At 39.6% G+C, this 26,958-nt stretch overlaps 3 protein-coding genes across 8 annotated transcripts in view; 2 read left to right on the top strand and 1 right to left on the bottom strand.

Moving 5' to 3' along the window:
• The window catches only part of PRKD3 (protein kinase D3), a 77,029-nt gene extending 69,192 nt beyond the window's left edge, over positions 1-7,837 (top strand). The window contains exons 17-19 of the mRNA XM_025354905.1: positions 1,269-1,536; positions 4,055-4,140; positions 5,005-7,837. Of these exons, the coding sequence (XP_025210690.1) occupies positions 1,269-1,536; positions 4,055-4,140; positions 5,005-5,178 (528 nt within the window). The 3' untranslated portion in view covers positions 5,179-7,837. The remainder of the gene's footprint in view (positions 1-1,268; positions 1,537-4,054; positions 4,141-5,004) is intronic.
• Positions 7,838-9,097: 1,260 nt separating this feature from the next.
• NDUFAF7 (NADH:ubiquinone oxidoreductase complex assembly factor 7) lies at positions 9,098-26,339 on the bottom strand. Of its 6 annotated transcripts, none has more exons than XM_025354906.1 (10): positions 26,197-26,339; positions 25,691-25,854; positions 22,091-22,171; positions 20,728-20,838; positions 16,485-16,698; positions 15,591-15,649; positions 14,278-14,388; positions 12,082-12,225; positions 10,626-10,799; positions 9,098-10,128 (listed from the first exon to the last, which is right to left on the bottom strand). In XM_025354906.1, the coding sequence occupies exons 1-10, from the start codon at positions 26,249-26,251 to the stop codon at positions 9,913-9,915; spliced, it is 1,329 nt and encodes a 442-aa protein (XP_025210691.1). In that variant the 5' UTR covers positions 26,252-26,339; the 3' UTR covers positions 9,098-9,912. The 6 variants fall into 6 exon arrangements, with proteins under 6 accessions (XP_025210691.1, XP_025210694.1, XP_025210696.1 ...); XM_025354909.1 differs by having other exon boundaries at positions 9,098-10,005; XM_025354911.1 differs by lacking the exon at positions 15,591-15,649 and having other exon boundaries at positions 16,639-16,698.
• Positions 26,244-26,958, top strand: part of CEBPZ (CCAAT enhancer binding protein zeta) — a 28,424-nt gene continuing 27,709 nt past the window's right edge. Inside the window, exon 1 of the mRNA XM_025354904.1 lies at positions 26,244-26,549. Coding sequence (XP_025210689.1) covers positions 26,394-26,549 — 156 coding nt within the window. The 5' untranslated portion in view covers positions 26,244-26,393. The remainder of the gene's footprint in view (positions 26,550-26,958) is intronic.

Raw genomic sequence — 26,958 nt, 5'->3', positions numbered from 1 at the left:
GTCCACACCCCAGAAATAGCAGCATTTGATAACTTCACTTCTTTGTTTTCTAGGCACTGTTTGTACCACTGTTTTCTAGAGCTTAAATCTCTTTCCTCTCAATTTATATTAATGCTTTTGCTGAAGACATTTTTTAAGTCAGAGTGTTTCCTCCAGAAAGTACCTGGCATTTGCTTGTTCAGCATGGATGCGATCATTAATCCCCCAGATCTAAGCCTCTAGAAAAATCTGGGCAGCAAGATAAGTGTTCTGAGTTCTGCCAAGCTCATCAACTTCTAGAACTCTCTTTTGAGAAGACATGGTAGTGACTATGGCTACCTTTACATATAACTTTTTTCAAATCTAAACATCTAACTAGAAATAATGTGTTCCACAGTCACAGAAAAGTGTTGCTGTTACTCACTGGGGCAGTCTCCACTGGTGTCCACAGGAAAAGTTACCTTTAATACACCTCAGTTTTATTTACTTGCCAATTTATAACATCCTTAGAAAAGAGATTCTAGGATCAAGCAAAACAAGGGATTTTTTAAATACTGTATAACTTTTTTTGTTTTCCTTTTTTTTGAGACAGAGTCTCGCTCTGTTACCCACGCTGGAGTGCAGTGGCATAATCTCAGCTCACTGCAAGCTCTGTCTCCTGGGTTCATGCCATTCTCCTGCCTCTGCCTCCCGAGTAGCTGGGACTACAGGTGCCCGCCACCACGCCCGGCTAATTTTTTTATATTTTTAGTAGAGACGGGATTTCACTGCGTTAGCCAGGATGGTCTCGATCTCCTGACCTCGTGATCCCCCCACCTCGACCTCCCAAAGTGCTGGGATTACAGGCGTGAGCCACACCTGGCTAACTAATACTGTAACTTATTTTTCATTCAACAAACATTGAGTACCTTATGTGTCCAGGCACTTTAAGGCCACTAAGGATTCAGAAATGAAACAATTCTTGCTCACAGATGATGGGAGAGTGATCTCACAAAACAAATGATAGAAAGCAGCACACTCCCGTTTCATAAGAAATAGGAACACACATAACATCAGTCTGGTATTTGGTATTCTGGAAGCTAGAACTTTAGCTCTTCATACTATGCCAGTCAGGATCACAGGGCTATAAATGTGTCTGCCTTTCCAGAAAAGGATATTTTACAATTTCCCTATCTGTGATTGTTTAATATAATCAGAGCTGGCAAGTATGTTGAAATGATACAGTGTCATTTAGGGACAGGTAGTTACATATATAACACTATAATACAAAATTATCCTTCAATTTCCAGGTGAAGCTGTGTGACTTTGGATTTGCACGCATCATTGGTGAAAAGTCATTCAGGAGATCTGTGGTAGGAACTCCAGCATACTTAGCCCCTGAAGTTCTCCGGAGCAAAGGTTACAACCGTTCCCTAGATATGTGGTCAGTGGGAGTTATCATCTATGTGAGCCTCAGTGGCACATTTCCTTTTAATGAGGATGAAGATATAAATGACCAAATCCAAAATGCTGCATTTATGTACCCACCAAATCCATGGAGAGAAATTTCTGGTGAAGGTAAAAAAAATATTAAGTTTTGGCTATGTGTTTTATTTTTAAAAATCCTTCTGATCCCAAATCAGTCTGTCTCTTGCAACTTGTCTTTTTAATAAATCTCCCATTCATCTTCCAAATTCAACTAGTTGCCAGTTTTTTGAGCACTCTTCTTTTTACATTTTTATCTGTGTCTTCTGTATAGTTCCCAGGCATAGCACTGACATAGGCCCCAGTGGCCTCATTCTCAAACCACTAAAATAGCTTTTTAACTGTCTTACCTGTTAAAACTCTTCTGGTCCTTCCCAGTCACTGCTGCCAAATCCATCTTCAGGAAACATTACTTTCCCAAACACTTCTCTTTAACCACCTTACAGGCATAGTTATCTGTGATATGGTCCATGCTTACCTTCTAGCCTCATCTCCCACTACTCTCTACACAAACCTAGGTGTTCACTCTTCTGAACTGTTTTCTGCAATTCGCTTAGGACTTTTTTTTTTCCTTGTCTACAACCCTTCCTATTAAAATTTGAGGACTCCTTAATTTGTGGCTCATCTGTAAAGTTACCTGACTTCTCTTCCTCTAAACTGTAAAATTTACTTAGGCTAAAAAAATTTGGGCTTTTTTATTATTTTTTTTTATTTTTATTGAGACAGAGTCTCCCTCTGTCACCCAGGCTGAAGTGTGCACAAACCCAGCTCACTGCAGCCTCGACTTACTGGGCTCAAGTGATCCTCCCACCTCAGCCTCCTGACTAGGTGGGATGATGGGTATGTACTATGGGCCACCACGCCTGGCTCATTTTTAAATTTTTGGTAGAGATGGGGTCCCACTGTGTTGCCCAGGCAAACTCTTGAACTCAATTGATCTTTGCAACTTGACCTCCCAGAGTGCTGGAATTACAGGCATGAGCCACTGCACCCAGCCCCATTTTTTTCTTAAGTATTCATTCTTTTCATAATCGACTTTTCTAATCTTCAGAACAAGACTGTGAGCTCCTTGAATGAATACCTAGCTCCAGTACCTTATACCTAGAATGAACTTTATATTCACCAGACACACTGCAGTTTGTTTTCCTCTCTCCTATGGACCTCTGCTGGGAAGCTGCATACATCTTTTTCCTGCCTAGTGAGGGCTTTTGAATTTGCAACTCCTGATTCTGTACCCATCAAGAATAACTTGGCTGGCCCTCTTTAGTCTACTGATACTGACAAGAAGGACAAGTACACTACTTAAAACATTATCTAACTGCCCCATAGAAGTTAATAGAACCAATGCTGGGGAATACCCCCGTCTGGATTTAGCCAACCCATGTAATGGGTAGATCTTTTTTGTTTTTCCAAAAGTACTAGGCCTAATCATAGGATTAACTAATATTCCATTAAACTGGGAAAAGTTTAAGGAACAACATGTGAAGACAGTAGCAGGTTTGCTTGGTAATAAAGCTAATTGAAGAAGCTCATAAGAAGAGTTTTTTGATGTTAACCAATGTTATCTCAGACCTCCTGAGGCAGTGTGTTCTGTAGAACTCTTCCATCAGAATCACTTGATGAGTTTATTAGAAGAGAAACCCCATAGATTGAGATTCTTTAGTTGGAATGACGACTCAGGAATGTGCATTTTAAATAACTCCAAATGATTCTAGTGCACATGGTGGGCCACATTTTAAGGCACAATGCATAAAGGTCTAAAGTATTTGGAACACAGAGAAATTCATAAAGTACTTAGGGAAAATCTTTGCTAGTTTGGTAGTATAGAGACAAGAAATAGAATTAGATTGGTACAAGTCTTTCCATTTGGTTCGTGTCTGGGTCTAGCCTTTTGTTACCAATATTTCAAATGTACCATTATATAGGGCTGTAGTTAGTATATAGTTATTGGTTGCCTTGGTTTTGCAGTTGATCCATTCTCCAAATAAGTGAATAAAATATATATGCCAAGAACTCACCATGTACACTAAAACATCCTGAAACCTATTTGTTAAAAGCGTGAACCTTTGGTGGTTAAGTTACCACCTCAGTGACCATACACAGAGGCAAGGCAGTGCTTTTCCAGACCAAGTCAGGGACTAGAGAGCAGCATTGGAGCAGGGTGGGGAGGATCAGAGAGTCTGTTTCATTCATCTTCAAATAATAATAGTTAATACTTAGCACTTAGGGGCTAAGCACTGTTCTAAGCCCTTAACATATGTCAGCAACTTCATGGGGAAACTGAGGCACAGCACAATTTAGTAACTGACCCAGTATCACACAGCTAGTAGGTGGCAGAACCAGACTTCAGCCCAGGCAGTCAGGTTCCAGAGTGTATACTTTTAACCTGTACTCTCTACTGCCTTATAAAGGCAATGAAAATTTGACAGATACACTTAAATCAGTAAATATGTATGATTCATTTTACATGTTAGCTAAAAGTCCATGTCCTTGAGAAGCAAAAATTCCTCAACCCTGTATTTCTATGGGTTGAACTGCCTTCTAGGCAGTCACAAGTTTGGGGTGCTCTATGCACCCAAATTCATGTATCTTGTTTTGTCTTTTCCCTTAGCAATTGATCTGATAAACAATCTGCTTCAAGTGAAGATGAGAAAACGTTACAGTGTTGACAAATCTCTTAGTCATCCCTGGCTACAGGTAAAAAAAAAATATAATCTCTCTTTGGCAATCCTCATTTAAGTAGTTCACTCTGATGTGTCCCACCTAGTGAAACCACTCTAAGATCAGCAGAATAATATAAGTGCTCTTAAGTGATTAATTTGTACTATGGCTGAATCTGTGGAAACCGTACAGCATTCAAATCGGTAATGACAGGCAATTAAACTCCCAGGAACTGAAAGCAATGACTTAGCCTTTCATAGACCTATGTGTTCATTTCACCTTTTTGTAAGATTAGCATGACATATTAATTTATCAAATTTATTTTAAATGTCCACTGAAGGGTTTATTTTTGCATTGAAGAGATTTTTTTTAAATGCCATTTAAAATATTTGGCTTAACTCTCCCAAAGTTACTTTACAGATTTATCAAAAGATACCCTCCAAACTTCTGAGTAAGGAGGGAAGCTTTAGAACTATTTTAAAGGGAGTGAGAGGTAGAATTAGCTTTAAAACAAATGTAATCTAGTCTACCAGTTACTAAATTATCCTAATAAGCATCCAAGCACTTTCCCCTACTTTGAGGAGTAAGGTTTAGGCCTCGTGTTGTATAGAACAAAATGTTTTAGTGATTATTCTTAGCCACCTAAGAAGCTTGAAGCAATTTTTTTTAAACTTCAGAAATTAGTTACTTTCATTCATTGGAGATTGTGTTTGAAAAATTTCTTTAAATTGCTCATTTAAAATATCACAAGTAGAACTTAGTATATAGTAGATACTTATGAGTAGGGCCTGTCAATTATTTGACTAGGGCACTAAACCAAACCAAAACAAAACAAAAAAACCAAGTTGACAGTATTTTGTTTCTTTTATGTTTCATCATTACAATTTCATTTTCTCCTAGGACTATCAGACCTGGCTTGACCTTAGAGAATTTGAAACTCGCATTGGAGAACGTTACATTACACATGAAAGTGATGACGCTCGCTGGGAAATACATGCATACACACATAACCTTGTATACCCAAAGCACTTCATTATGGCTCCTAATCCAGATGATATGGAAGAAGATCCTTAATCATTGAGCTAACCTAAATAAGGAAGGATTTCATTTTATGGACTGATATTTTGCTATGTAACTTGTTCTTTGTAGGTTGTCATCTGCAGGGATGCAAAGATATGAGGAAATATGATAAGGAATCAGTGACACCAGTACTGTAGTTCATAATGAGTAGGTACAGGCAGGAAACTGAGTAATAAGAAGTCATAATTGAATCAAGGTGAAGCTTTTTATAAACTTCTTTAGCCTAAGCAATAACTGGTTTTGTATTTTTTCTTAATCCTTCACTTTAATACAATAGGACCACTTAATTTGTCTTTCCTTTCCTGTTTTTTTTTATATATATATGTATATGTTTTGTTTTAAGCAAAAACAAGTCAAGCTAGCATCCAGTTACTATATAGCTTGGCTAAATTGATACAAGACTTACAAAATTGGTTACTCAACAGGCTTGTATTTAAGAGAGAACTGTGAGGCTACCATTATGTGATGTTACTACAAGGACTTTTAACATTGGTTTAACCCAGCATAGAGGCAATGAAGGGTTTTTCTTAGATGCCTAGAAAAAGAGCACTGGGCTGTTTCACCTTTCTTTTTTAGGTCAATCAAGACTCCAAAGTAGTGATTCCTAACCTTTTTGGAGTTGCTCTGCTATTCTGAATATGTTCTGTACAACATAAGGATTGTCACCTTCTGTATGTTGCAACAGCTTCTAAGGTAATTAGGGACTAATGATGTTACAAAACGAAGAGTACTGCTGGTCTAAGTGCTGAGTTTTACGTCTTTTCATAGCTCCACTCTGCTGCTAAATAGGTATTCTGACACCATCCGGATGCAAGTACTGGATTCCAGCATTCAGCAGGTGCAGATCTCAGCTTTACACAATTTATCTTTACCTAGGGTTCAGCCAGTAATTTCTGCTTTTTAGCAGGGTCAGTTAATACTACAATTACTGTATAGCAAACAGTATCCTTTTTTCTCCTTCCCCCAGCCTATTGGGCTTTGCGGATATCTGGAGTGTTTTAAAATCAATTATTTTAAGCAGTTTGGGGGGATGGGTAGGAGTGGGGCATGAAACAGTTTATAAGGCTGGGGCTATATTATCAACGCAGCAAATTAAAGAATGAAGACTTGTTTTTACATTTCAGCTCCAGCAGCCAGGTATTTAAAAACTATTTTTAAATGTCTTCCCCAAAGAGAGTTTGAGATGTGGGACCATCTACTTCTAAGAAACAGTGGCTTTTTATTTCTTCATTTCTCAGTAATCATTGTAAACCTTTTTATTATTATTATTATTTTCCTTCTCCACTCTAACAAGAGTAAGAGCAAAACTCTTTCTCAAGTCTTGGATCCACTACTTGTTAGTTATGTTGGCCTGGACAGATGGCAGGTCTGTCTGCAGTTCCTCAGTCTGTAAAATGAATATTATCATTCTTGCCTCTACCTTTGTCACAGTGTTGTCGTGAAGATCAGATACATATGAATGTAGTCAAATAAACTGAAAACTAGGAAAGTGTTAACTATCATTGCCCACCGAATTTGAGGTAGCAAAAAAAAGTGTTCTTGTATATGAACAGACTGAGAAGCAGCCTTTCGAGATCCCTGAAGCTAGTTTCCTATCTAGACTAAAAATACCCTTGAAAGAATAGTAGCAAACAGTATGCAGTGCTCCTGTGTTCTAAGTTATTTTATGTTTTAGTTTACCCTCACAACAGCCATAATGTTAAGTCATTATGAGCTCCATCTTAAAGATAAGAAAACTGAGGCAAGGGGAGATTAACCTACTGCCAAATTTCAAACAGTTAGTATATGTATTTGACACCAGTAGTATGGCTCTAATCTTACCCTTAGCCCTCCCAACCATTATGCTATACTCTCTACCCATAAATACCTCCAGGACACATTTCCCTCTTGGTCATTTGTCCTTCTATAGAAGCTTCAAAGATTAAACCAAATTAATTTTCAAAAAAAAAATTTTTAGAAATGTTATTTTCCCTGTGATAAGAGGATGACTTCCCAGTTTCACCAAAGTCTGTTTATATCAACACACATAAAATGGAATAATTCTGAGTCGCTAGGCAGTCACTCTACTGTGGTTTTACTACGTAAGGTGAAAATTAACTGGAATGATGTTTGTTTGCTATACTTACATAATCAAACTTTACAAGCCATGAAATTAATTGCACTCTTCGTATTTGTTGTTAAATGCCTAAGAAATTTTCTAAAAATTTTGTCAAGGCACCGTCAGAGAATCTGGAGGTGAATAATTACTCCGGATACTGTATAACCTGCATAACGTTTTGTCCTTAAGTCGTGTTTGTATAAGAAGTAATTGCTAGAAACATTTGATAAATGTACAAAGTAGTCTATAGTGACTGTTCAGTACATTTTTATATTTTTTTGGTTACATCCAACTTTTTGTAAATATACTGGAAGCTTGATAATAAAATGTATTTCCTATCACCATACTTTTCCATGTGAAAACCTGAGCCTATTTCTAGTAGAAGAATCCAAAGAAAAGTTTTATCTGGTTGTGTTATTTTACTAGACCTTGGTAAAAGAACTATTTTGGAAACAGTATTTGTAAATGGAACTAATGCTATATTTAAAAACACTGATTTTTTTTTTTAACCTGCCAAAAATAAAAAAAAAGCTCATTTTATAATTTTATACTAAATTTGAGGTGATTATCTGAAGGTCTCATTTCTTGTAAAGTTTGGAGTAATTGTAACTGTAACTTTTTCAGGAACTACCACCAAAATATCCAACTGTTATACTACCAGAAGGCTTTAAAAAGTTAAAAACCTAATATCAGACTTTCTAGGTGTGAAGATATAAAGCATTGCCTGACTCTAGCCCCTTAATTATAAAAACTTTAACATCTCTGAGAGGAGCGAACTATGGATGTTTTCATCTTTCAAAAATTCTCCCAAGTCTTTGAAAAAAGAAAACAAATACAGGAATATAGAATAAGAACAACTAGGAGTGACCCAAGGCTGGGCAGCATCTGAAAAGCAAGTCCTCCGTCTTCCTTTATTTTAGTGTAGGGGTGTCTAATCTAGCCACATTGGAAGAACTGTCTTGCACCAAACATAAAATACACCAACACTAATGATAGCTAATGAGCTTAAAAAAAATTGCCAAACAAAATCTCATAATGTTTTAAGAAAGCTTACAAATTTGTGTTGGGCCACATTCAAAGCCTCCATGACATGCCATGTAGTATGGACAGAATGCTACTCCTGTTAAGCAGAAGCAGCAATAAAAAGCAACAGTTCATCACTCCACCAATGAACTTCTCATACAGTTAAGCCGTAAATTCAAGACATATGGCAAGTATTCTTTTCCTTTAATCTCCCTTGTAAATCTGTGTTGCTAATTTAATAATTCTCTAAGTCCATGTTTCCAGTATTAACACAAAGCTGCTAAAAACCAAAAAATGAAAACACATAATACAGAACTAAAACTTGCCATTTGTCTGAAAATTATTCCTCCTGGGGGGTGGGGGTGGGGGTGGGGGGGGGGTGTGTGTCTTTCTATTGCCCAGGCTAGAGTGCAACAGAGCAATCTCGGCTCACTGCAACCTCTGCCTCCCGGGTTCAAGAGATTGTCCTGCCTCAGCCTCCTGAGTAGCTGGGATTACAGGCGCCCACCACCACGTCAGGCTAATTTTTGTATTTTTAGTAGAGACGGGGTTTCACCATGTTGGCCAGGCTGGTCTCCAACTCATATTTGAACTACATGTCAAGGTTTACTGTTTCTTGCTGTGACCTTTATAATTTTTTTAAAAATTAACAGATGCACAATGTAAAAAATTTAAATACCCAGCCACTCCCTGCCCCTCAAACTCACTTCCAAATTGGGAAAATTGTGCATTCATTCCTTAACTTTGTATGCAAGTACATATCACAGAAAACCAGTGTACATTAGTCTATTAGTTTCTATGAAATTACTTGTAAATAGCTTTTCTCCTTCAACAAAAATGGAATCAACTATAAAAACTCTTGCATCCTACTTTTTTTCACTTACTAAATCTTAGAGTTTTCTATGTCAGAACATACTGCTCTAGCTCATTTTTAAAAATAACATATTTTATCAGTTTCCTATGAATAGCCATTTAGTCTGTTTCCAGTTTTTATTAAACCAATCACTGCCCGTGTTTACTTTTTTTTTTTTTTTTTTTTTTGAGAGGGAGTTTCGCTGTTGTTGCTCAGGCTGGAGTGCAGTGGCACCATCTCAGCGCACCACAACCTCCACCTCCCAGGTTCAAGTGATTCTCCTGCCTCAGCCTCCCTGAGTAAACTGGGATTACAGGCATGTACCACCATGCCCGGCTAGTTTTGTATTTTTAGTAGAGATGGGGTTTCTCCATTTTGGTCAGGCTGGTCTCGAACTGCTGACCTCAGGTGATCTGCCCACCTCAGCCTCCCAAAGTGCTGGGATCATAGGCATGAGCCACTGCGCCAGGCCCCATGTTTACTTTTTAAAATAAAATAGAAATATGGCAACTAGCTTTATAAGTTAAAGGAAACTCAGTCTCACAATAACTTATTAGCTTGAGCAGACATTTGCACCAAAGCCAGTCACAACCCTAAAAGTTCTATAATTGTGGTTGTATTATATATAACATGGACTGTTCTTGCTGTGAAAAGATAAAATACTTTCACTTTTGTTACCTGCAGTGTATGAAATGTGTTTCCTTTATTTTGATTTCTTGGGCCAACTGAAGGGGAAAATGTCCAAGCTGAAATATCACTGCCAAGCAAGTTCACTAAACCCAGCTACAAGGGATGCAAAGGGTTTTGACTGACGTGCATTCCTCTGATGTCTTCCACCTTCAAGTCTCTCATGAGGTAGCAAGGCAAAAAAGTTAAATCTCTCTCCCATCTTCTTTGGATTCATTAACATATCATATCCTTGAAGTAATTGCTGCCTCACTGATGGCTCATTTGATTTATCTAAAAGAACCTGAAAGGAAAAAAATTCTTAGCAAAATTAACCAGAAGACAGAATTCCTAGTTACGTGCAGCAATACTAATGACTCTCAAATATTCCAATAAAGCACCACTCAAAATGTGACTTCTGATTACCCGCCTGAGAATCATAGCATACTTATTAAAAATGTAGGTTGGTGTGAAACATAAGCATTTGCATTTTTAACAAATATCCCCAGGGGGTTTGATCTACAGTAAGGTTTAGGTGTCCTCAGAAGAACAGTTAGAAAATTCATACCCATAAATGCAGTTTTCTTAACAAAAACACTATTTGGAAGTCTTAATGCTACCTCACATGGAGATGCATGAAACTTACCAGACTAGTTACTAAATCCTATACTACCTGAAAAGGCTGGAATACCAAGGATTGGCTAACTGTAAGAGCATTAAGGCCAGGTGAACATACTATTTAATTTTTGCAATACTATGAAATTAAAGTACTTAATAACAGTGAAATAAAATAAATCTTACCTTCAGCCGGACATCAATACCCATATTTTTTAAAAATGTGTGTTGTTTTATTGGGCCCAGAGAGGCTACTTTTCCCTGTGCCATTCTTCGTAAATAACTGAAGTCCACATCAGCTGTTAGATCTGCTGTTCCTGGGGCAATTAAGACATCATGAAGCTTGTGGCCACAAAACCCCTTGAACATAAAGAAATCAGATTTTTGCCCTTTTATGGTTATTAAAAGAGATGCTATCATATTAAAGTTATTTAATATTTACATTAATGCTTGAGGTGATGGAATAGAGCTTTCATTAATTCTCTTAGGCAGGGAACACCTAGGCAGTGTTTTACGAAGTATATGCGTCAACCATGTGTCAGAATCACCTGAGATACACCACAAACTACTACACAACCATTAAAAATCAGATCATGTCCTTTTCAGCAACATAGATATAGCTGGAGGCCATTATCCTAAGTGAATTAATGCAGGGACAAATCCAAATACCACACGTACATCTCACTTCTCTCAGTAAGAGCTAAACATTGGGTACACGTGAACATACCGATGGGAACAAACCCTGCTGGCTACTAGGGGGGCGAAAGGAGGAGGGGAACAAGGGCTGAAAATCTACCTACTGAGTACTATGCTTGCCACCTGGGCGACAGGCTCACTTGTACCCCAAACCTCAGAGTCAATGCAATATACCCATGTAACAAATAACAAACCTGCCTCATGTACCCCCTGAATCTAAAATAAAAGTTGAAATTACTTAAAAAAAAAAAAAAAATCACCTGAGAATATATTACTGACTCTAACCAGACCTGGTCAGTCAGAATCCTGGAGGTGAGGCTAGAGAATGAGTATTTTCAACAAACTCTCCAGGTTATTTTTAGACACAATAAAATTAGAAATTAAGAACCACAGACCTAGAAAATGACTAAGAGCATTTAGTTAAATGGTTTTCAATTAAAGTATATTGAACAGAATTGATCATATTCAAAGATCATTAAGAAAGGATGTTTAGGAACAGTGTAAAAGAATACATCTGGAAAGGGAAAAAATGTTGAAAATATAATAGAAAAAGCTAGAATGATTACAGTAGGTAGTTTAAATCTGCAAAGAAGTACCAAAATTTTTCTTGAACAAAGGAGGGTACAGATAGAAAGGTTTAAGAATGTGAAGAAAATCTTTCCATTTGTATTATTCTCCAAATTTGTATTATTTGGATTTGTAAACACAGGTTCTACAACTAAGGAAGAACGTAAACAGTTCAGATCCTGTTAAAGGAGGGCTGGACAGTAGACTCAGTGTTAGGAGTAAGAACTAGGGTTAAGGGGAATTACAATAATATCAATTAATGTTAACTATAAAATAATGTAATACAATAATACCAGGCACTGTAGAAATCAAAGCTCTTCAATAAGCTTCAGATCTAACACTGAACGTCTAATAAATCATGTTACTGAATTATACATACTCTGAAGGTATCTGTCTTTGTTCCATCATGACCATAATCAGCAACCAGTGCAGCACCTCCAGTTAATGCAATGCGTTGAGAAAGTTCCTCAATGATAACACCAGCATCAGGACACACTTCAACATGATCCCTTGTTTCATCATGCTGGTAAAGGGATCATTACAAAAGTCAAAATGCATCATTCAAAAGACTTACTTCCTTAGGGTTTTTCAGGTTTTTCCTCAATGAGCATTTCTTAGTTTTAATAAAAATAAATTTTCTTAATATGAGTGTTCTCTACACTCAACTTTTCACCTGACTCCCTTATTATACAAAACTCCTTAGTTCTTTGATGCTATCCACTTGATTTACGGAGACATTTAAATCTCTTTTACAAAAAGGCAAATGCCCTCCCAATCCCCCCAGATGGCCTAGAGCATTATCATTTTATTTAATGTAAAATACTTTTATATCACAAATCATATAAATATATTCCTCTAGGTTGAAAGCATGGGAAAGGAATTTTTGTCTGCCTAGGACATAGTCAATGAAAATATTGTGCTGAAAGAACAAATCATATAAATCCAATAACACAAAGCAGACCCTATTAGACAAGTATATCATCATGCCCTCTGTTGTGCCAGAAAGTATCCCAATGATATGCCCTACATCAAGAAACATCAGCTTATAAACTACTGCCAATGTATTGAAACCATTATTACCCCAAGATGTTCACTTATTAACTAAGGGGCCACAATAAGTGTGTACTAGCTTAAAAAACGAAATGACACTAAGTATTAGTACTTGCCAACCTGACTAGTATATATGAAATTTCACTACTTCCTGATCTGATTGAAAATGTGGTATTTCTTTCCCTTTATTATGAAAACATACATTAACTTGTGCTCCTCCCTAACACATTATAGAAATGCAGTAATGATCTGCCCTGATGTCTGCCTACGGTAACAGGCATAGAGTCAGATGGAGTTGAATCTCAGCTCTTCCTATGCTTACTGGTAGACAAGTTACTTAAACTTTTTGAGCTGCTTTCTTCCTTATAGATATTGTAGGTTTGTTGTGAGGATTAAATATAATAAACCATTGAGCCAATTGTGCAATGAAATTACTGTGGCTTAACTATAAAAACCATGAAGTCAGCCTCATCAGGCATCAGTGGACATGCTGATCATGCTGACATTCTTACTATCTTAGGCTACTCTTCAAGATGACATGTATTACCATTCATCTCATTCAAGCAAAAGGGAAAATTCACTCCCTCCCTCCTAAGTGAATACTAATTAGGTCAATAACTAGATGAACTCCCAGGACCAGGAGGTTAGTTCTTGGTGGTTTTATGAATGTGTCATTCAGGTAGGTTGCCATAGTATGAGAAAACAGTTGTTCACAAGTGTTCCGTCTGACATTTAAATGTATACTTAACAAAGAAAACTTAATTCATATATTTAAGTGTAAAAGCTCTTGTGCTTTTAAAACTGATAATTTCTAAGTAGGAAGTTCTCAGTTAAGGTCCAGGAAGTAGAAGTCATCTTCTGAGCTGGAAAAGGACTGAAAAAAAAGAAGCAATCTGAAGCCTGGACGTTCCTGAGAAGTACAGGGATTTTTTGTACCTTTAAACAAGCCAAGATAGACAGGCTCTTGCGATGATTCCTTGAGATCAACAGGAAGCAGTAGTAATTCTACCATTCTGGCAGAATCAAATTGAGATCTGCGTGGAAGCATGGGATAAAAGCCATGCTCTAGCCCAAAGAAAGATAATAATAGAACCTACCTAATACAGGGCTTTGAGAATTAAATGCAAAAACAGAGTAACACAAAGTACTCAACAAACGTTAGCTGTTACTGTTAATTAATTTACTATAGCCTGTACTACATTGTTTTCACAGATGTAAACTCTTCCTGTGGACAATACCATTGCCATTTGACATGAAACTGAGGTAAACAGTGAAAGTAAGAGATTTGGCTGAGTAAGCGGTTACTAACTTTCTCTTACTACATCACATTAAGGTCACAGATTTAAGAAATGATTTTAACCCACGCTCCTGCCTCTAGCTCCTCTGCACATTCACTGTCAATAAAAAGCACCTCCTATGCTATTAGCAACTCTTCCTGTAAAGGAACTCTAAAGTAGTGACTCAGAAAATAAGACTTTGAAGATTCTGTGAACAATAAAAGAAAGTTAAAAAAGCATATTCTTACTTGTATGAAGGCTTCTGCTGGGGTGGCAGAAGGTGCCAAAACAAACCTCAGTTTATCAGAAACCTGTGGATCAATGTCAATGAATACTTCTCGCCATCCCTGTGGTGTCTTCTAAACACAAAATAACACATAAAAGCAAATGTTTGCAAGTTTGTTCTCTACATTGCTTCCACCAAAAATAGCTTTTTCTCCTCTTACCATAAGTAACTAACATTTACAGGGCACTCACTATTTAAAATTACTTAAATGCATTACTTCATTGCCTTTGAACAATGAGTAGACTGATCGATGCAAAAGAAACAATAACAGAGATGAGGCTGTGGAAGATAAAATCAGCAGCTTGCAAAGTACCCAAAAAACGGAAATAGACTCAGGAGCAATAGCCAGAAGCTTCACTAACACATTACCACAGAATCATGAGAGCTGCTCTTCTCCATACAAACTACCAGGACACATACATTATCACCGAATCTTAAATCTCCCTGTCTCAAAAAAAAAAAAAAAAAAAAAAAAAAATCTCCTCAAAGAATGAAGAAAAGTTTTATTTATTTTTTTTTTTTTGAGACAAGGTCTCGCTTTGTCGCCCAGGCTGGAGTGCAGTGGTGCATCTCAGCTCATTGCAACCTCTGCCTCCTGGGTTCAAGCGATTCTCATGTCTCAGCCTCCCGAGTAGCTGGGAAGTACAGGCACCTGCCACCAAGCCCAGATAATTTTTGTATTTATAGTAGACACAGGGCTTCGTCATGTTGCCCAGGCTGGCCTTGAATTCCTGACCTCAAGCGATTCACCCACCTCGGCCTCCCAAAGTGCTGAGATTCAGGTGGGAGCCAGCATGCCTGGCCCCAAAAATGTTAATCTATAATTTTTTTTTAATGTGCTAAGGTTGGCTGGGTGCAGTGGCACACACCTGTAGTCCCAGCTCCTTGGGATGCTGAGGCAGGATGAACACTTGAGCCCTGGAGTTCAAGACCAGCCTGGGCAACATAGCAATATGCTCTCTCTTTACAAAAAAAATTTGCTCAAGTAAATCCTTCATTGCACCACAGCCAGTTACCATCTTACCATTTTTCATTCCCTTACTTCTTCAAATCAGAAGAATTAAGAATTCTTAATAATTATCCCAGGAGAACTACAAATTCTCATTAACATTTCATTTTTGCTTTCCAATTATTTATGTGTATCAAAATTCCAAATAATAGTTAAAAATAACCTCAACGAGTAAAATTTGTATACTGAATAAACACCATAAACATTGGCAACACAACGCCTTTTGTATTCAATTATAGACATGACATTTTCCCCCCCGCCAATACCTGAAATTTATGCACAGGAAGAACATCAAAAAATTCATGTGCAAGATAAAAGCTGTATCCTATTTAAAAAGAGGAAAAGAATTAATGTTTCCACATTCTACAGGAATTAATTCTTTTGAACATTAACTGTAAAAAAGAAAATGCCTACTTCCTCCATAATCATCACTACCACAGAATTCTCTACCTCTTCATGGAAAACTCACACTGCAGAACACGTAAAAGAACAGTTACTACTACTCTTATTTTACATATAAATGGGGTCAGAAAATGGAAATACCTGAAATAGCAGTTAAATCTTTTATCCATCACTAGGCTTGAAGGAAATTAGAAGTCAGATTTGTTAGCTGGAAGGGAATTTGCTTTCATAAAATCGGGTTTCTCAGCCTGAGAAGGCTGAGGCCGGGAACGGCTTGAGATGCCTTGCCCAAGATCGTACCCCCATTTGAGCTTTGAGTCAAGATTCATCAGTATTCCTGACTAGTACAGGGATTTTCCCCCACACCTGGCTTGTCTTTAGGAAGTAAGGATTTTCAAAAGATTCGCTAACTGAACTAAACCCACCTACTAACACTGCTTCCATCAGCCCCGGCCGCCTCGGGCTGCTCCATCATCGGAACTATCCTAGCTATAGGGAAATACTCAAAAGTACAACGGAGATTTACATTTTGTTTGGGTTCTACAAAACTACATGAAATAAACTACTACTTAAAGTCAGGCAACTTTATTTTCCATTATGATGCTCTTTTCTAGAAAAAAGTAGGCTACTCTCTATGGATAAGGGACTTGGTAGCAGTAACTCATAATCTGTTCTATTGCTGTCAAAAGTTACAGTCCCATCACTACTGTAAGGGTTGTGATCAAAATTCTTTCATTAATCCACGTAAAGGTAATTACCTTTTGGAACATCGTGCAGATGTCGGTACCAGGAAATTGGAATCCCAGACTTAGTGACACCTTTCATATACACTGGGGATCCAGCATTTCGCTCTAACGGGACCTTCTCTTCAGTCAGTGTCAATGCTTGAATCTCACTTAATTTTTGGCTTACCTCTACCAGATGTACTGAAATGTCACAGTTTTTCAGCACAGATCCAAGTTGAGTGAACACCTAAATACCAAAAGAAGAAAAAAAACCACAATGTGTTAAGTAGGTTTAGTTTCCTAATCATTTACATCAATGATTTAGTCACGTCACAATAGAAGGAATACTTCAGAGAGACGTGTTCCTTACCCAAGCCACTCGCCAGCAGTCTATAAGAATCACAACCTATTAGTTATTAAGCATAATTTAAATAAGAAATGAACAATGCACAATTTGGTTTCCTAATGATAAATTATGATTAACAAATGAAAATAAAAGACTTGGCATCTGATAAATTATGATTAACAAATGAAAATAAAAGATCTGGCATCTGATAAAAACGATTCAGATTATGGAGTCTAAAAAAAGACCAAGGAAATAAAATGGGGATAGCCTTGCTTTGATAATGTCTCTAGGTCTAGGAAATAATCTCATCTTTGAGATGATGATAACTCTAACCTCAAAGAACCAAATCTGAATGGTACTGAAAACGACTGCTTAACTCAGGGGTCTGCCACATGTTCAATCTATCTTTAGCTATATATTTTTTCACTGTTGTAAACATCAAGGGAAAAATGAAAATACTAATATTTTACCAATCTTTTAAGGCTAAAAATTCAATAGTAAAAGCATAAAGTGTATCAACATTATTTTTCATTTGAATTTAATTTTTACTGGTGATCTGCCTCCAATTAATACTTTTGAGATATGAATATGCACATCCAGACTGATAATATGAACAAGATGATTTTTCCAAATTTAGTTTTGAGATCAAAATACAAATGGAAAAACATCACAGGCGAAATTCCTTCAGAAGGTAACATCGAAAATAAAACAGGTCTGATACTTCTCCGGCTATTTGCTTTACAACCCTTTAAATTCTTTGGCTTTTTAGGAGTTCTTATGACTCAGTCTGGAAAAGCATCCTTCATACATTTTAAGAGCTCTGGAATTGACTTTTAAAGTACTTGAACAAGAAAATATGATTTGAGGTCCTTATTAAATATTTGATATTCAAATGACCTTGCTGAAAAACATAAAATAGAGCCCTGGACATTTAAATTCATGATTTTGTTTTATTTCTTCACCCAAATAACCAAGATTCTCATTTGTCATGTTTATATATTTTGTAAATCCTTCAATTTCTAATTTAAAGCAAAAACCATAAAGCATCAAGAAATTTAAATTTATATTGACTATGTGTTGGTGTTTCTTGTTTTGTTTTTTTTTGAGACAGGGTCCCACTTTGTCACTCAGACGCATGATCACAGCTCACTGCAGCCTCAACCTCCTGGGCTCGAGCAATCCTCCCACCTCAGCCCCCCGACTCGCTTCGACCACAGACGCGTGCTACCACGCCTGGCTAATTTTTGTACTTTTTGTAGAGATGGAGTTTCACCCTGTTACCCAGGCTGATCGTGAACTTTGGGAGCCTTGGACTCCCAAAGTGCTGGGATTACAGGCATGGGCCACTGCACCCAGCTATGTTTGTTTTTTACATTGAATTGCCAGGTACATAAAAAATACACTCAAAAAGACTAATGAGTTCTGAAATACTAGAAACTACAAAAGTTTAATAAACACTCTTACTTATCAGGTACTATAAACAACTGTCCTCCTTTTTAATGGTTTTATAAAATAGTACATAGACTGATAGCAAGAATGATACAGGAGAGAATAGCCACCATCTGGTTAAAGAAATGGGACATGACCTTCTCTCTAAAGCCCCTGTGGACTCCCTGTACCCTCGGAAGTTGCCACCATTCTGAATCTTCAGTTAATAATACCCTGACTTTTCTTTATAAATGTTGCTAAATATATGTTTATCACCAAATACATATTGTTTAATGTTGACTATTTTTTGGATTTTATATAAATACAATCATATGATATGAACTCTTTTGCAAACTGCTACTTTCACACATCTTGTTTCATGTTGAATACTGTTATATTCCGCTGTGATTTCACGCATTCTTGCAATACTTCGTATTCCACTGTATGACTGTACCACAATTAATTGATTCATTTACCCACCTGATAGGCATTTGTGCTGTTTCAGTTTTCTGCTCTTTTATTCAATGCTGCTATCTTCTTGTATGTGTCTCCTGGTACACATATACACTAGTTTTTCTAGGGTAAATCACTAGCAGTAAAATTGCTGGGTCATACAATATCAGAAACTTTGATGTTAACAGATAACGGCCAATAGCTTTTCGAAATGGTTGTACAAGGCTAGGGGCGGTGGCTCACGCCTGTAATCCCAGCGTTCTGGGAGGCCAAGGCAGGCGGGCCACTTGAAGCCAAGAGTTCAAGATCAGCCTGGCCAGCATAGTAAAACCCCTTCTCTACTAAAAATACAAAAATTAGCCGGGCGTGGTGGTCCACGTCTATTATCCCAGCTACTCAGGAGGCTGAGGCACAAGAATCACTTGAACCTGGGAGGCCGAGGTTGCAGTGAGCCAAGATCGTACCACTGCACTCCAGCCTGAGAGACAAACCAAGGCTCCGTCTCAAACAAAATAAAAAAAGGATGTACTAAATTATACTCTTACAAGCAGTATATGACAGTTCCCATTGTTCCACATATCTGCATCTGCACAATACTTGGTGTTGACAGACTATTAGCTTTCTTTCTAATCTGGCGAGGGTTACACTGGTATCTCGTTGTGATTTTAATTTTCATCTCCCTGACTACCAGTAAGACTAATATTTTTGTTTTGCTTTTTTAGTCGTTTGTATTTTCCTCTTTTATGAATGGACTTGTTCACATCTTTGGCGTGATTTTTCTCAAGTTATCTTCTTATTGACTTAAGGGAGTTCTTTAAATATTCTAACTACTAGTACTCTGTTGGTTACAGGTCACAAATAACTTCTCCCACTCTGTGGTTTGTCTAATCACTCTCTTTTTTTTTTTTTTTTTGGAGACGGAGTCTCGCTCTGTCGCCCAGGCTGGAGTGCAGTGGCCAGATCTCAGCTCACTGCAAGCTCTGCCTCCCAGGTTCACGCCATTCTCCTGCCTCAGCCTCCCAAGTAGCTGGGACTACAGATGCCCGCCACCTCGCCCGGCTAGTTTTTTGTATTTTTTAGTAGAGACGGGGTTTCACTGTATTAGCCAGGATGGTCTCGATCTCCTGACCTCGTGATCCGCCCGTCTCGGCCTCCCAAAGTGCTGGGATTACAGGCTTGAGCCACCGCGTCCAGCCTAATCACTCTCTTAATGGGGTCTTTGAAGAACAAAAAGTTGCTAGTTTATTTGTAGAGCAAGAAGTTCTTAATTTAAATGTAAGAAATGAAATTATTAATCTTTTTCTTTACATCTTCTGCTTTTTTTTTTTTTTAAAATATAAAAAGAGACGAGGTTTGGCTTTGCTGGCCAGGTTGGTCTTGAACTCTTGGCCTCAAGCAATCCTCCCACCTTGGTCTCCCAAAGTGCTAGGATTACAGGCATGAGCCACTGTGCCCATCCTAAACTTTTTTTTCTTTTTTTTTGAGACAGAGTCTCGCTCTGTCGCCAGGCTGGAGTGCAATGGCACGATCTCGGCTCACTGCAACCTCTGCCTCCTGGGTTCAAGCGATTCTCCCGCCTCAGCCTCCTGAGTAGCTGGATTACAGGTGCGCGCCACCACGCATAGCTAATTTTTGTACTTTTAGTAGAGACTGGGTTTCACCATGTTGGTCAGGCTGGTCTCAAACTCCTGACCTCTTGATCTGCCCACCTTGGCCTCCCAAAGTGCTAGGATTACAGGTATGAGCCACCACGCCTGGCCTAAACTTTTTATATAATTAAAAACTTTGCTTCCTGAGAAAACAAATACACTCTCCCATAATGTCTTCTAAATGTTCCCTATTTTTAGCTTTCATATTCTTCTCCCCCTCGCCTCCATTTTTTAAGCTTACAGACAACAGTAATGACTGATTACATTATTCTGACATTATATTTTAGCTGAGAAATATGAGATTAAGGAACTGAAAACCAATGAAATCAATGCGGTTTGCACACTCAGAAGTACTAAAATTCACTTACATGAAACTTAAAGACATTCTTTTATTACCTACCCTCAAAATATCTCCCACGAGGGTTCCCCTACCTGGGCCCAGTTCCACCAGCTGGAAAGCTGTGCTTTTTCCAGTGGCCATCCATTCACTAATGAACCATATCCCTAGTAGCTGTGACAAGGAAAACAAAAAAAACACATATTAAGGTATCATAAAGTATAAAAGTATACCACAATATACAATTCCACATAAATAGGCACTATATGCCAAAAAGCAAAATGTGTACAGCCATATGTATGTTATTTAATACATACATACATGTACACAGAGGAACTTCCTGGGACTATAACATATACCATTTAGGAAGATTAACAGGAAAAAAAAAAGGCAGCCTCTGCTATAAAAGGTCCCATGACATAGATAACAGGATATCACTACCAGAAAAGTATTACTATTTGAAAGCAAATAAACAGATGAAATGTGATTATGCCATTTCTTCATATTCATATGATTTAAACAATTACATGACTCTGATAATAACCTAATGTTTTTCCATACCCACATTCTACTTCCCCTTATACACTATTTCCTATTTCTAAATTCATAGAAAGTACTTAGTGGAAATTAACTAGAATTCTGTTTATTAAAGGAAGATTTGGCCGGGTGTGGTGGCTCATGCCTGTAATCCCAGCACTTTAGGAGGCCAAGGCGGGTGGATCACCTGAGATCGGGAGTTCGAGGCCAGCCTGACCAACATGGAGAAACCCCGTCTCTACTAAAAATACAAAATTAGCCAGGAGTGGTGGCACATGCCTGTAATCCCAGCTACTCAGGAGGCTGAGGCAGAAGAATCGCTTGAACCCGGGAAGCGGAGGTTGCAGTGAGCCAAGATCGCACCATTGCACTCCAGCCTGGGCAATAAGAGCAAAACTCTGGCTCAAAAAATAGATAAACAAAGGAAGACTTTTACGGTAACTATGGTTAAAATCATGACTGGCAGCTTTAGAGCTTATCTTAATTCCACTGATTCTTCAATGCTCTTTTTTATCTTTTCTCTCTTCCTTCCTGGGCACTCTACCTCTTTCCTCGCCTTTCCTTTTGTCTCTCTTCCTTCTTCCATTCTCTTATTTCATCTGATTCTCCTTTTTCTGTCCTCTTTATGACCCCCTCCCTTCCTTCTCTTTCTCTTTGTCCCTCTTATCTCTCCATTTCCCTTCCTATAGTGGAGTATAAACTTTTCAAATATTCTACCACTTTCCTCCCCTCTACTGCCTCTCTATTCCCTCAGTACATCAACTACTATAAAGTTAAAACTTTTGATGAATCACAAAAGAAGCTGTAGAACACTACTACAGAACAATACAATTTGATCTGTTCTCAAATGTTTATATTAGCTTCATTCATACTTTACATTGGATATTACCTCCCCAAAGATCTGACTTATTTCAGGTGAAGTAATGAAATCTCCTTGTTCGCCTAGCATGTCACGGTACACATAATAACCCTGAGTAAAAAGAGAAAATGGAGAAACAAAATTAATTTTCAAATAAGCCTTTATAAAATACCCCTCCAAAATCTTAAATAATGTAAAAGTGAAATAATTATTTAGCAAGAAAGCTCTCCTCTAAACAAGCAAGGGAAACATGGTGTCTTTATCCAAATTTTACAAAGTAACAGTCATTTTACAAAACTGGTAGAAAAACAATTACACCTTGACCATAAATGCAGAAGTCATGTAACATCCGTCTCTGCATGCCAGACCCTTCCTCCCCTCCCAGCTCCCACAGCCGACACAGCAAGACCCCGCCTACTCCTCCAGCCTCCTCTCCGAATTCTAACACTTTCCGTCTCACATATGGGCCCTGCCTGCTGGTGATGATCTGTTTCTTGACCTGGGTGCTGGTTACATGGGAGCATTTGCTTTGGGAAAATTCATGGAGCTGTAAACTTGTGATTTATGAACTTTTCTGTATGACTATTGCATCTCCAGAAAAAGGTGAGTTTTTTTTGTTTTTGTTTTTGTTTTTAGCCTTGCTTGTCCAGATATCCATGCCACCGCAAATCCTTACCCTTCTCCCTTTTCATCTCTCCCTGGCAGTCTTATACTCATCCTCTGAATCTGCTCATACGCCACCTAGCTGACCTCCTCCAGCCCTCCAACCTAACACCAAATCCAGTGCCACCTTTTCTGAGCTTATCTGTCTATGTTCTTCACCACAGAGTCTAGTTGTTTGCAGAAGAACATGACTTATCTATCTTCATATCCCAGGTTTTAATATGATGCCTAACCTTCAAGAAACACTCAAGAATTGTGTTAAAAATTTCCTATGCTTCTGAAGCTCCTATTCTACCACCTTACTTCAGATGACATGGGCCCCAGTCTCACTGCAGAATTTAAAAATGTTATAGAATACAACTGCCTCAGCTTCCCAACCCCACCTTGGCCTCCACCTAATCCCATTTGTTTCTGGGGACTCAAGAATGAAACACCTTCCCCTTCTCCCCTTCTCCAAACCTAATCTCTCCGCCTGTGCTCCGGATTGCCATTCCTCATACAACTCCCCTGGGTCCATTTAGCCGTCCCCCTCTCTCTTCCACCTTCAACTTTCCCCTTTCAGCATTCAAAATAAATCAACTCACTCCCATCTTTAAAAACAATTTCTCACTCCATAAAACATCTCTCCTTCTAGGCTTTCTAGTTCCATTCATAAAGAAACATTATAGGGGTATTTGCCCTTTTTTGTGTTATGAACCACTGTGGTAGTCCAGTGAAGCCTATAGACCCCTTCACAGAGTGTTTCTAAACGCACAAAACCACAAAGAAATATCTGAAAAATGTGTATCAAATGTTTTTAAAAATGTGATATATACACTTCTTTACTAGCGTATTTAAAAAAACATAATCAGGCCGGGCACAGTGGCTCACACCTGTAATTCCAGCATTTTGGGAGGCCGAGACAGGCGGATTACATGAGGCCAGGAGTTCAAGACCAGCCTGGCCAACAAGGCAAAACCCCATCTCCACTGAAAATACAAAAAACCTAGCTGGGCATGGAAGCATACACCTGTAATCCCAGCTACTCGGGAGGCTGAGGCACAAGAATCCTTTGAAACTGGTAGGCGGAGGCTGCAGTGAGCCGAGATCGCACTACTGCACTCCAGCCTGGGTGACAGAATGAGACTCTATCTCAAAAAGCAAACAAACAAAAAAGCCCATAATCAAGCCAAAGACCCAATAATTAACAAAATTTTGAAGTAAGGATGAGCATGATGAAATTCTGAGATGCCTGTGATCACTGTATTGTGATAAGGAAATACCAATGATTTCCACAGACGACAAATTCACAAGTATTGCTGATGCTACTGGTTGCTGTGTATGTTCATAATTGAAGAAATGCTAAATTTCAGTTGAAAGTTAGTGAAAATAAAGGTGTAATTTTTTTCCATCCAGGTTCATGAAACCCCTGATTTCTATTAAAGGGTTCCTAGGTTAAGAGCCTCTAAATTTTAGAGTTACCCCAAGTCTCAATGCTGGGACACCTTCCTTTCTCTCAGTACATTCTCCCTGGTTCCTTGGCTTTAAATATCACCTACATGCTGATGATGAGTAAACGTATATACGCCTGCCCAGTCTTCCTTCTGAACGCCAGGTTCTTTTTCTTTTTTCTTTTTTTGAGACAGAGTCTCACTCTGTTGCCCAGGCTGGAGTGCAATGGCGCGATCTCGGCTCACCGCAACCTCTGCCTCCTGGGTTCAAGTGATTCTCCTGCCTCCTGACTAGCTGGGATTACATGCACCCGCCACCACACCCAATAATTTTTGTATTTTTAGTAGAGACGGGGTTTCACCATGTTGGTCAGGCTGGTCTCAAACTCCTGACCTCGTGATCCACCCGCCTTGGCCTCCCAAAGTGCTGGGATTACAGGCGTGAGCCACCATGTCCGGCCCTGAACGCCAGACTCTTACAGCCAATTGCCTACTTTCTATCTCCACCTGGATGTCATTGCTAACAAAATATGTATAAAATGCAGCTCCTGGTGTAGGCCCTCTCCCCAGCACTCCTCCAAACCTGGTCCTGTCTGTCTTAATCTCAATAAAAGGTGCCGTCACCACCTAACTGCTCAAGCCAAAACTACGAATCAGCCTTGATTCCTCCGTTGCATCACTCAATCCATCGGCAAATCCTGTCAGCCCTTTTCTAAACCACCCTCTTCTATTTCTAGTACCGCCACACTAGTCTAAGCCACCTATCTTGCAGCCTTCCCCACCAGCATTGAAAGGAAGATACCGGCCTTGGGTAAACCTCGACACTGGAGTCACGCCACCATATCCAACAGCAATGGCCAAATCAACCCCAGAATTCCACAGAGGTCATATTTCAACCCAGCAAAAGATGAAATATTCTAAAATAAACGACTACAGGCTTTCACCAAATGGCTTTATAGAACAGACAAGGAAACGTGGGTCAGAAAGCTGTGACTGTGCCTAATCCTAGAACAGTGCAGACCCAGACTGCATTCTCAACTGCACATGTGAGAAAACCCAGCACATCTCTCCAGTGCCAGCTGAGGCCACTCCAACACAGGCAACTTTCCAGGCAGTAATTCCTATTTCCAGATGCCTGTTGGAGATTTCCACCTAAGAGTCCCACAACACTTCAGATTCATATACCAGCCTGAACTCTCCATCCTTCCTCCTGCATTCCTTCTCCCAGAGCAATAATCCACACCACCTACCATCAGCCAAGTAGGAAAGTCATCGTTCCCGCATCATAAATCCAATCAGCTACATTCTGTCTCCTAAACACCCTTGGACCGTGTCCTCTCCTGTTTATTGGCCCTGCCTCTGAGGTGAGCCAGCCCTGCCCAACTGACAGATTATCTGTCCCCAGGTCCTCAGAAATGGCTCTTCCCCTGGCAGGCACCCCCACTGCCTGGGCTGAGGACCTTCGGGCTTCTCCCTCCTGGCTCGCACCTCGCAAATCGGCTAGAGAGGGCCTAGTCCTCGGGCTACCCGACCATACCTTGGCTGGATTAGTCAACACCTCCTTCATGTACTCGGCCACAGTGATGGGACCAGTAGACTTTATTTTGTATATAAGATGCCGCAGCATCGGCGTCACCGGGTTGTTTTCTGCAGGTTCATTCCCGGAGCTGAAGTATTTCCCTCTCCAAACAGAAGGAATGGCTGTGAAAAACACAAATCAAACAGACCCCGTGATAAATCTTAACATTCACGAACGCAAGCCGCCTGAGCGTTTTCAAAGCAGCTTCGTAAACCCTTAACCTCACCCTACCGCAGACCTCGGGCTACTGTGCTTTGCACGCCCCCGGGGCGCAGAGACAGCACGCACTTGCACCACTACGCAGCCCTATCGCGTTTGCGCTGGACCCGTTTCCAGCCCAGGGCACCTTCAAGGTGGAAGTGAGCCCCTGAGCCCTTAATTCCCCGGTACCTCAACTGAAGAGCTGAGGAAGGCACCCCACGCGGTTTCCAAGGCAACAGGGCTTCGAGGGGACTGACGCTTACCTGCACGCGCCACGGCACACAGCAGCCCCACACCTGACCTCACCAGAACAGTCATGCTGAAATTCGCAGGCCGTCTCTCTCCGCCAGGAGCTGAGGCTTAGGCTATTTCCGGGAGAAGACGCCCCGCCCCCGGCCGGAATTACGTCACGGACAGAGCGGAAATAGGCTGAGTTCCAAGAGCGTATGCTCTGCTAGCCATGGCGGCAGCCAAGGAGCGTTTGGAGTTCCATGCCAAGCGGCCTTGGCGCCCCGAGGAGGCAGTAGAAGATCCGGACGAGGAGGACGAGGATGATGCTAATGAAACCGAGAATGGGTTCTCCCTGGAGGAAGTGTTACGGCTCGGAGGCACCAAGGTAACTGCCGCGGGCTCCGGGGAAAGGGGTCAGACGTGGGCAGTCCCTAATGTCGCTAGGCTGACTGCCCCGCCGCTTCCGCGCTGCATAGAGCGCGGGCGTCCAGGACCCAGATCCCAGATCCCAGCCTCGGAAGCATGTGTTCTGTGAGCTTCCCACGCTGGTTTCCAGGGCTGTTTACAAAAGAAAAGTTTCCAGTTGAAAGTCGTATCCTCTGGCCTTTCTTAGGATGTAGGCGATCCTCTCATTTTATTAACGTGGTATAACCATCACACCATCAGGTCGGAGAGTAGCTTTTCTTGGTCCCGACCTTGTGGTATGAGTGTTTTGAACACCAGTGGTATTGGAATTTTCATTTCTGTTCTCGTGGAGTACGTGCACGTGTCACTGTATGCCCCAGAAGCCCTCT

The sequence above is a fragment of the Theropithecus gelada genome, chromosome 13 (genome assembly GCF_003255815.1).
Source record: "Theropithecus gelada isolate Dixy chromosome 13, Tgel_1.0, whole genome shotgun sequence".
In the NCBI taxonomy this organism is placed as follows: domain Eukaryota; kingdom Metazoa; phylum Chordata; class Mammalia; order Primates; family Cercopithecidae; genus Theropithecus; species Theropithecus gelada.
This window is presented reverse-complemented; position numbering and strand designations above follow the sequence as displayed.